The 11627-nt window shown below is 33.5% G+C and overlaps 1 protein-coding gene across 3 annotated transcripts in view; it reads right to left on the bottom strand.

Moving 5' to 3' along the window:
- The window catches only part of COG6 (component of oligomeric golgi complex 6), an 86954-nt gene that overhangs the window by 33922 nt on the left and 41405 nt on the right, over positions 1-11627 (bottom strand). For all 3 annotated transcript variants that reach the window (XM_006154205.3, XM_006154206.3, XM_006154207.2), the window contains exons 13-15: positions 10753-10870; positions 2365-2496; positions 1884-2051 (exon numbers count right to left, since the gene is read on the bottom strand). In XM_006154205.3, coding sequence (XP_006154267.1) covers positions 1884-2051; positions 2365-2496; positions 10753-10870 — 418 coding nt within the window. The remainder of the gene's footprint in view (positions 1-1883; positions 2052-2364; positions 2497-10752; positions 10871-11627) is intronic.

Here is an 11627-nt window from a genome sequence, read left to right as displayed (position 1 = left end):
CACTGGAAGTAAATTGGAGGCCTTACTGGACTTACAAAGAATCAAAGAAAAATAAGGCATGCAAATGTAAACATTTAATGAAACTGAAAAAGAGTTAATACCACAGATAAAATCAATGCTCTAAGAAAAAAAAAAAAGATGGAAGAAAAACAGAACAGAGCAAGTATCAAAGAAACTTAAAAAGAAAAGAGGAAAAATTGATGAGAAGCTTCTCTCCTAATCCAATCAAGGAGAGAAGTTTCAGAATATAAAAAATAACACATAGAAATGATGAGTAGGAAAATAACAGAAAACTTTACTGAACAAAGGAAAGGTTTGAGTCTTCAAGCTGAAATGGCTCTCCGGAGTCCAAGATAGAAATAATGAAAAAAAAAAAAAAAAAAAAACATACCAAAAATATCCTGGGGGAAAAAAAAAACAAACCTGAATTTTTCAATACCCACTGCTAAACTGTTTATATACACGTGATAGCACAAAATAATCAGAGACGGCTTTTATAAACATTCTGTACCAATAATCACTATGTAAAACTAGAAGCCAAGTATCTAGCAAAGTGTACAAATGATTTTTGTTTTGCCTATCACACTATTATTATTATTATTTTTATTATTATTTTTTTGGAGACGTTTTTGCTGTACAGTGCATGTGCTCACCAGAAAGACAGAGAGAGACAGAAAGTGAGAAATCACCCCCAGGGGGGATGGACACTCTGCAATCCCTTCTCCTTCATTATCCTCTCCGGATCTTGGGCATGCATGCACATGTGGCCGGTGTGAGTTTAAGCCACCAGGTCCGAGACTCAAACCACGGTCAACTACATGGGAGTCCAGTGACAGAGCCATTACACTAACTGCTGATCCCCACACTACTATTATTTTTTTAAGAGTTTTTTTTGTTTTAGGAACCAGCAGTTAGCGTAATGGCTCTGTCGCTGGACTCCCACGTAGTCGACCGCGGTTCGCGTCCTGGACCCGGTGGCTTAAAACTCACGCCAGGCGTGTGTGCGTGCATGCCCAAGATCCCGAGAGGAGAATGGAGGAGAAGGGATTGCAGTGTGACCATCGCCCATGGGGGATGATTTCTCTCTTTCTGTCTCTATGTCTCTCTCTGTCTGTCTGGTGAGCAAACGTGCCCTATAGCGAAAACTTCTCAAAAAAAAAAAAAAAAAGTTTTTTTGTTTTGTTTTGTTTGTTTGTAATTTTGTCTTTGGCTGCATGTGTTTGCTGGAGAGAAAAAGAGACAAAGATACTGAGAGGAAATGTGAGAAATCACCCCCCAGGGGCGTTGGCCATGCTGTAATCCCCTGTCCATTCTTCTCCTGGATTCTTGGGCACACAGGCACATGTGTGTAGCATGATTTTCAAGCCACCAGATCCAGGACTCAAACTCCGGTCAACCATGTGGGTGTCAGTGATGTAACCACCACACCATCTGCTGACCCCTACATTCACTCTTAAGTGATACCATTTGGTGTACAGGACTAGAGTGACAGATATATCAAATTGTAATGTTAATGCCTACTACTAGCTAACACATAGATAAAAACATATTTGTCCTCTGTAACACACTCTGTACTACTAGAGTTCAAAAAATATAGGATACTATTCACAGTTCAAAAACTAAAAACTCTATACAGTATAACTGTTCAACTTATTCATAAGATCATCATTCTATCTTCACATAAAACAGGTATCTTAAATATAACACATTATGGCTTTTTCAAATTGGAAACTAAAATACTGAATGTATGCATGTTCCTTTCATCAGATTATATCAAGTAATTCATAAAAATGAAGTCATGGAAATTAGTCAAAATAAGTAACTTAAAGCTATCAAAAAGAGAAAAAAGATTTCATCTTAGTGAATTTTATACCAAAATTTACCTGAAACTGTAGCATTTCCAGACGTCTGTCAGTGAATTCGAAAAGAGCTAACGTTGTTTTCATCATATATAGTGAATTGACCATGAAAGTGGCCATGTCAGCTGTGCCTAAATTGCTGGCTGATACGGTACACATCTGAAGGAGAGGATCGAAGACACACGATAAAACCTGTAAGTGAAAAAATAAATCAGTGACATGGGCCTAGGCAAACAGCACTTCACTTATTCACTGCTTATATTAATGCCAAACTAACTGGAAGAGAGTCAACTTACAGAAACATATAGGAAAAGGATTAAAAGAAATGATAACTATATATATGGTTTGGAAAATGGGCATCACTGAATGAGTATTTTTTAAATTGGACAGAATTAATTTCTAATTTGAAGGAAAATCAATAAGAAGGAAATCACCCAAATGTTAGGTTACAAAATGTGCAATAAAGGGGAGAAAAGTAATCTCTAAAATTAAATTGACCACATACCTGCACAAAATCAGCTTGACGGGCGTCTAATGGCACGACTGAAGAATCATGAGATGCCAAAACTTCACGCAGCAACATGAGTGTCTGGTTTAGTGCAGAACTTGGTCCCAGATCAGGAGGTGGGAGTTCAACCTGAAATAAAAAATGGCTTATCCACTGCTTCCATCTTTTTCCATTGGATTTAATGTATAAATGCCAGTTCCCAGTAAATCAAGCATATAAAAGATACAATGTAATGTCTCACATAGTTATAAATCTATAATTTATCAAAACCTTATTTTGAATTATACTAACCAGCAAAGAAAGTAAAAGGAAAGTTTTTTTGTCATATTATCTAGAATTCATGTCACTTCATTCTCTAAAGTTCAAAAATTATTGAGAAAAGTTAATATTCATTGGAATTATGGAATTATATTTTGATTTAACATTAGGCTATACTATCTAGGTTTATATAACTACAGTCTATGATATTTATACAATAACAAATTCACTTGATGCATTTCTTAGATTGTATTCCTGTTGTGATATGACACATAATTGTTAAGTTCAAATCTTAGATTTATTCTTAACAGTGTTATAGGAAAGTTAAAGGAATCTTCAAAAATTTAATGGAAAATGCATATTATGAAAAAATTATGGGTGTCCAAAACTTTCTGCACCAAAATAAACTAGTATTTTAACTCTATTTTTCCATAAACTTTCCCTCATATATCTAACTTTTTAGAGTTTCAGAAAGATTTTGTTAAGATTAAGTCTTGTAGAAAGAAAAGCACAACATTAAAAAATTATGTGTAAGAGTTTATGCATAAGTAACATCAGCATTTTTAGCAGGAAGGATGTCTGAAAATCCTTTCTCTTTCAAAAAAACAAGAAGAAAATATTTATGAAACATGCACACACACAATAAAATCTAGTCCATGCAGAGGAAAAAGTCAATAGAAACTTCCTCTGAGGAAGACCAGGCACTGGACTTACTAGACAAAAATGTTATTGGAAATATGTTCAAACCCTGAAGTAAATCATGCCTGAAAGAACTAAAAGAAAATATGAATAAAATATCAATCAATTAGAGAATATGAATAAAAATAAATGACAAAGCATAACCAAGTAGAAATTCTGAAATTAAAAAAGCACAATAACTAAAATGAAAAGTTCAATATAGGGAACTAACAGCAGAAAAAAGAAGACAAGAAAATTAACAGAGAACTGTGGGACGCCAATGACAACATCAATATAATAAGGATCCCAGAAAAAAATAAAAAGGATATAATGGATCATTGGAAAAGTCATGACTTTTCCAAATACCCAGTAGAAATAGGCAAAACATATATTTGAAAAAATATTGGCAGGAAACTTCCAAAACTTGATGAAGACAGTAATCTGAACATCCAAAAAGCTAACCAAACTCCAAGCAGGATAAACTAAGAATACTGAGATATAGCAGCAGCATCCAGTCAAAAGACAAGGAGATAATTCAAACAAGGGATTCTTGATAAGACTAACAGCTGATTTCTCATCAGAAACCATGGAGGCTAGGAGACTATATGACATATTGAAGAGAGGAAAGAAATAGACTGCCACATGAGAATTTTGTATTCAGCAAAATTACTCTCTAAGAGTGAAGGAGAAATTAAGAGATTCTCAAATAAACAAAACCAAAATTCTTCACTAGACCTGCCTTATAAGAAAAAAAAAAAGAGAATCAAATACTAGATACTAATTTGATGCACATGAATAAAGAACATTAGTAAAGGTTCCAATAAAGGTGAACATAAAATGCAGTTTTTTCATATACTTTTTGTAACTCCTTTTTTTCCCCTGATTTAAAAGACAATTTCATGAAGCAATAAGTATAAATCTATACTTATGTACATAAAATACAGAAAGATGACATCTACGACAATAACAGCATATAGTAAGAGGAGAATGGAGGTATAGAGAAGCAAGGTTTTATATACTATTGAAAGTAAGTTGGTATTAATCATAACTAGATTGTTAAAAATTAAGATGCAATTAAATTCCTAGAGCATCACTAAGAAAATATAACTTACCCCCCCCACACAAACATACATTTAAATAAATATGAAAATTAAAATAGCATACTAGAAAATATTTGTTCAATGTAAAAGAAGTACTGGAGAAACAGGTGAATAAAAAAATATTTAAAACACACAGTCAACAGAGAAATGCAGAAACAGTTCTTATTCTATCCACAATTAAATTAAATGTAAATGCCAATCAAAGTGCAGAGCCTGGCAGATGAATTTTAAAAAACAATAATAAGTGACCCAACTATTGGGTCACTGGAAAATGACAAAGTTTTTTTATGTTTTCATATGCAAAAATGCCTCATAACTTTTCTGATGACCTAGTATGTGCTATCTTCAAGAGAAATACTTTAGATTTAAAGGCACAAATAGATTAAAGGTAAAAGGATAGAAAAAGAGTATATCTTGCAAACAATAACCAAATGAGAGTTAAAGTAGATATACTCATATAAGAAAAAATAGATTTTAAGGCAAAAACTATTATTAGAAACAAAGAAGGAAAGGTTATGAACTTCATGTAAAACAATAATCACATTATAGAAACTTCTGTCTTTAGTTGTGTAGCAAATTCCAATTTATTCACACTTCACTTCTTCAGAAATCAGTCAGCACCAGCAAGTGAGTGGCATATGCACCTGCAGAGTGATGCAACTGGGAGAAAGAAGTGTTAAATATTATCAGTGCTGTGTAGTCAGGACTTGAGCTATTGGTGGAAGTCTTACATACGGATAGAAAAAAGATGAAGAAAACTTAAAACTTTTGCTCTACAAAGATTTCCCTCATTTTTATTCTGCTGTTTGACATTTTTTCCCTTTATTTCGGTCATGATCTCAAATACTCAGAAATCTTAATTAGAGATGTAACCTCAAATTGGCCACACATGACACAGTGGTGGGTATCTAAATCTAGAGCATGCAAGTACTTCTTTAGGCAGGTAACTCTGTTGTAATTATGACCATACTTTACTCCAGAATTCTCTATCACAAAATGTGCACCACTAATGCCCAGCAGGTTAATATCAATGGATGGATACAAATCACTGCTCATATTCAAGCACATTACCCTAGGGATCATGGGTAAACATTTTTGTGTTTTTTGTTTGGTTTTTGGAGAGGTTTTTGCTTTAGGGCATGTGCACTCGCCAGAAAACAGAGAGACAGAAAGCGAGAAATAACCCCCCAGGGGGGATGGCCAACACTGCAATCCCTTCTCCTCCATTCTCCTCTCGTGATCTTGGGCACACATGCACACGCACCCAGTGTGAGTTTAAGCCACCGGGTCTGGGACTTGAACCGCGGTTGACTACGTGGGAGTCCAGTGACACAGCATTATGCCAACTGCTGGTCCCTAATTTTCGTTTTAAATCAAAAGGGGAAGGTTGTTAAAATAAGGTATGAGTGTCTACTTCCACTAGATTTCAGGATCCTTATTTCAGGAATATACTTTATTTACCACTTCACCTTTCAGTGTTTTGTATAATGGATATTTAATTAATGAAAAAATGTTGATTCTGGTCACCTACATTTGACTTATGTCTGTACAACAGAATTTAGATAAAAACATACACCTAAAGTTGTACATACAGAGAGTATCTAATAAAATCCTTTTTTTTTTGGTTTGCTATAAAGCACATATGCCCACCAGAAACAGAAAGACAGAGAGAGATTTACATTTTATTTAGAAGATTTTTTTTCTCAGAATACTGGACATATTACTCCTTATTCTTACTGGTTTAATTTATAACAGACTGATTTTCAAATTAGACCTGTACTATTTCTATAGTGAGAAGAATTTTAGAAAACATTTGTTTAGCTTAACTCAATATAGCATGTCTTTTGCAATATACATATTCCTCTTGTTTGCTAGATTTGCGGTTACGAATGTTTCAGGAGAGCTTGATGAGAGGAGTATGCATACTTAAATACTTGAGTGTTTCAAACTGCTTTGTTAGAGGAAAGGTTCACCTTTCAATAAAATGATGTCCTTGAATTTTCATTTTTTTCATATTAAAGAATTAGTTCCCCAAATGTTCTTATAAGCACAAAAGGAATCAGATGAAAAAACTTCTTCTCTGAGTATACCTTTATTTTAAAAGCTATGTTTGTAACAATTTTACTACCCATTTAAAATTCTATTTAACAAAAATTTCCATGTGGGTGCTTTGCTAAGGAAGAACCTTTCTTCAATAAGCATTGTTTCCTTATAAGGCATAAATCTTCCAAGAGGAAGTGAAATGGTTTACGAGAACACGATTAAGATATAAAATATGAAATATTAAAATTTGATAAAAAAAAGATTTAAAAAAAAAGCTTACTTTTTTTAAATGAGACAAACACACTGGTAGGCATATACCCTCGACAGGGTGTCACAATAATGTAATCTCTCCCTCCTAGCCTTTCAGAAATAGAGGATCATGGGCATGCACTCATACTCAATGAGTTTTTATTTGATTTGGGATTCAGATCCCCTAACTAAAAGATGATTTTATTGAAAAAAACCTAAAATGGTTGTAAGAATGCCATTTTAATGGAATGTTAAAATATCCCTAAACATGGTTCATTTCATAATCTGAAAAAAAAAATTTTAGGGTATGATAATAATGACAATAAAAACAATAATAATGACCAAAACCCACTCACTCAGAACTCACACATGCCGCAGTACTGATTACTACTTATTACAGTCAAATTACAATTACCTTCCCTCTTTTACTTTACTCTCTTCAATGTTTTAATTGAAATATCATACTTAAAAGTTAGCTTTTGGACCAGCAGATGATGTAATGGTTACATTGTAATGGCTGGACACTGATGCAGTTGACCACGGTTTGAGTCCCGGACCTGGCAGCTTAAACTCACACTGGGTGCATGTGAGAGCATGTCCAAAATCCTGAGAAAAGAACAGTGGGGAAGGGAATTATGGTGTGGCCATCCTCCCTGGGGGTGATTTCTCACTTTCTCTTCTCTCCAGCGAGCGCAGAAGCCCTATAGCAAAAATCTCTCTCAAATGAAGAAAAAAGAAGTTGCTTTTTATTGGGATCAGCAAGCGGTGTGGTGTGGTGGCTAGGGCGCTAGATTCACACAAAGCCTACCATGGTTTGAGTCCCAGACCCAGAGGCTGAAAAATTATGGCAGGTACATATGCTTGTGTATTTGTGCCCAAAGTCTTGAGAGGAGAATGGAGATGCAGCATGGTTATCCTCCCTCTCACCAGGACGGAGGAATTTGTCAATTTTACTCTCTCTGTCTCTCACCAGCGAGTATGTGCACTCTATAGCAAAAACTTTAAAAACAAACCAAAAAACCCTCAAAGTGAAGGGGGAAATGGAATTGAAGTGGTGAGTTTTATTTTTGTTTCTTTTTGTACAGAACCAAAATTAAATTGTTATCAGTTTTGAATGACTTGCTATAAGATGTTTTATGTAAGCATGATAGTAACTATAAAACCAAAGCCTGTATTAGAACACTAAAATTAAAAGGCAAAGAATGAAAACATATTACTAGAAAAAAATATTTAACCACAAAGGAAGATAGTAATAAGGAAGAAAGGAATAAATAATCTACATAAAAATTATAAATCAAGTAACAAAATGGCAGTTGAAAGCCCTACACATCTATAATCACATGACTGAAAATGGATTGAATTCTACAATTAAAAGACATAGTTGCTGAATGGATTTAAAAGAGAAGAAAATCAACTATATTCTGCCTATAAGAAAATCACCTAAATAGTAAAAACAGACACAGAATTTAAGTGAAGGGATGAAAAAAGAGAGTCCACATGTGAAAATCAAAAACAAGCTGGAATTGTTCTACTTATCTGAGATAAAATGGACTTTTTAAGTCAGAAACTGTAAAAAGGGACAAAGAACATTACAAAATAATAAAGAAATCAATTCAGTAAGAGGACATAACATCTGTAAATATATATGCACCCAATACCAGAGCACCTAAATATATAAAGCAAACAGCAAATATTATTAGAGCCAAAGGGAGAAATAGACTTCAACACAATAGTTGATGAGACTGCAACACCCTACTCTCAGCATTGTACAGATCATCCAGATAGAATACCAACAAAGAAAGATCCGATTTAAACACTGTACAACAAATGGACCTAACAGATATTTACAGAACATTTCATCCAAAGCTGCAGAATACACACTGTTCTCATCAGCACATAGAACATTTTCCAGAGTAGACCATATATTAGACCACAAAACAAGACTCAAAACATTTAGAAAAACAGAAATCATAACAAGTATTTTTTTTATCACAATAAAATAAAACTGGAAATCAATAATAAGAGGAACTTTGGAAAGTATACAAACACATGGAAACTAAACTACATGAACCTGAAAGACTACTAGGTCAATAAAGAAATTAAGAAGAAAATCCAAAAATATTTTGAAACAAATTAAAATGATATATACCAAGATGTATGAAATATAGCTAAAACAGAAGAAGTTTGTGGCAATAAGTGCCAATGTAAAAACATTAGAAAATGTCCAAATAAACAATATAATATGCACTTCAAGAAATTAAAAGAGCAAGAAAAAATAAATTTAGTATAAGAAATAGAGATCAGGACAGAAATAAACAAAATAGAGACTAAAAAAACACAAAAGAAAAAAAATATTAAAAGTTGGTGTTTTGAAAAGATATATAAAGCAAATTAGCTGGATTAAGAAAAACAGAAGCCAGAAACAAAAAGGAGACACTCTGATCATCACAAAAATACAAAAGACCATTAGAGGGGCCAGCAGGTGGCATGATGGTCAAGGCGCTGGACATTCCCACATGGCTGCCACAGTTCAAGTCCCGGACCTGGCGACTTGCTTTCTCACTCTGTCTCTGTCCCTCTCTGGTCAAATTAAAATGAATAAATAAATAAAGTTAAATAAAATAATTATTAAAAAAAAAACCTGAACGGACCAATAACAAGTAATGAGACTGAATCAATATGAAGTCTCCCAACAAAGAAAAGTCCAGGACTAGATGGCTTCACTGCTGAATTCCATCAAAGTTTTAAAGAATACCAATTTTTCTCAAACTATTAAAAAAAGGGGGGGGGGAACGGAGGAACACTTTCAAACTCATTCTAAGGAACAACACAAAACTATGGAACAACTCTGCTGAATATATATGCAAAAATCCTAACCAAAATACCAGCAAACCAAGCCCAACAGCACATCCAAGTTATACACCACAATCAAGTGGAATTTATTCCAGGGATGCAAGGACGATTTACAAATTGAATTGTGTGAATGTACCAGACCAATTCTATTATGTGAGTACTCTAGAAAAGATTGCTACTAACCATTCTTTATTGAATTCAAAAAAAAAAAAAAGGTGTGGCTAATCTAATCAGCCTATTAGAATAGTACAATAAAAAAGCCTGCATGGTGATTGTGATGTATCCTTAAAACACTTGAATCCTTGGGGCCAGCAGATGGCATGGTGACTATGTCACTGGACTCTTTCTTGGCAGACTGCAGTTTTGAGTCCCAGAACTGGTGGAAAATCACACTGGATGTATGTGCGGGTATGTCCAAAGTCCCAGGAGGAGAATGGAGAAAGGATTGTGGCATGGTAATACCCCCAGAGGGTGATTTCTCACTTTCCCTCTCACTATTTCTGTCTCTCTTTCTCATCTATTTCTGTCTGTCTCTCTCGTGAGCACATGCACCATAAGGTTAAAGAAAAACAAAACAAAAACCTTGAATCTTTAATAATGAGACAAAATAAAGAATGATTTAATAACTGTAAAGTCATTCCTTAAGGTTCTGCTACAATAACCTGCTCCATTAAAAATATTAAATCTCACAGGACTCTTTTAGGTTTTGATATTTGTTTTTGTGGGTATTTTCTTATTTGTTTTCAAAAATAATCATAATACCTAACTTGGATAAGCATAAATTCCTTAAGGAAAATCTTGTGACATCAGAGAGTAAAAATATAAACTGTTTGGAAAAAAATCCTTCATAAGAGTCCCAGTTTTCCAATCTGTCATCTTAGTCCCCACCTAAATACAGGAAGTATGATTTAGTGCAGGAAGTATGATTTAGTACAGATGTTTGGTTACAGAAAAATGCTAATGAAACTGGGGCTTGAGGTTCCATCTCCAATTTATAACTCAAGTTATACTGTTTCAGGAACACAGAATTTAAAGTCAATGTCCAGTAAGACATCTTGAAATGAAGGCTGTTGCTTATAGGAAGAATTCAAAAGAAGACTGTATGGAAAGGGGAAAAAAAATCATTAACTGATACTAAAACAACATCTTCAAATATTAAAGATTGACATTAACATACTTTAAGAATTGCATTTTCCAAACATACCTTGTCCATTAATTTACTTGCATGAAGACTCAAACTATTGAAGAATATTTTTTTGCTTAGCAAATGCATTTCTTCAATGGTAGTCAATAATGTAGTTGCGCTATTTCCAACAATGCCACTACAAACAAAGAGTATTTCAGGTTGCTCAACAGAAGATGAAACAATTCATTTCTTTAACTGAGTATAAAGCTTTAAATAGATCTAGATTTAAATAAAATTTTTATGTAAAATAAAACCTAAGAATTAGAAATAATTACTCTAATTTCATTATAAAAATGTCAGGTTTTTTTTTCCTTTTGAGTTAGGTAATAAAAAAAAAAAAACAAGCTACTGTGTTGTCAATATTTCACAATCCTTTTTAGCAAAACTGGATTAGAACATATACATCATACAATAAGGAAGTAAAATGAATAAATATAAATTGAAACTAGTACTTTGATAAAAAATTTGGAGATCAAAACACATTTATATCCACTGGATTAAATTTGGGAGTTATCAGTTGTTTCTTTCAGACACTCGGGTACAGGATTTTCTAATTATTGACTACTCATTAGGTACCAGTAACTAGTCCAGACATTTGCGGATGCTTTTGATATTTTACTCCATATTTCTTCCCACCATGTTCTTATACCTAAAACTTGATTTTTCAATTTTAGGTATTAATTACTAATTCCCCCATCTAAAAAATGAGAATTAAACTCTCCTACATAATATTCTTGGCCCACCAGATAACATTCAAACATCACCTTCCCCAGGCTTCCAAATACAGTTATCATAACAGGTTCTAGTAAATAAATATTAATTTTACATCATTACACTCATGCAAATACTATTCAGAACTGACGTAAGATTAAGTGACATACAACATAAGGGAA

This window comes from Tupaia chinensis, unplaced genomic scaffold (assembly GCF_000334495.1).
Source record: "Tupaia chinensis unplaced genomic scaffold, TupChi_1.0 Scaffold000402_1, whole genome shotgun sequence".
Classification (NCBI taxonomy): Eukaryota; Metazoa; Chordata; class Mammalia; order Scandentia; family Tupaiidae; genus Tupaia; species Tupaia belangeri.
The sequence above is the reverse complement of the archived record's forward strand: the minus strand, read 5'-3'. Positions and strand labels throughout refer to the sequence as shown.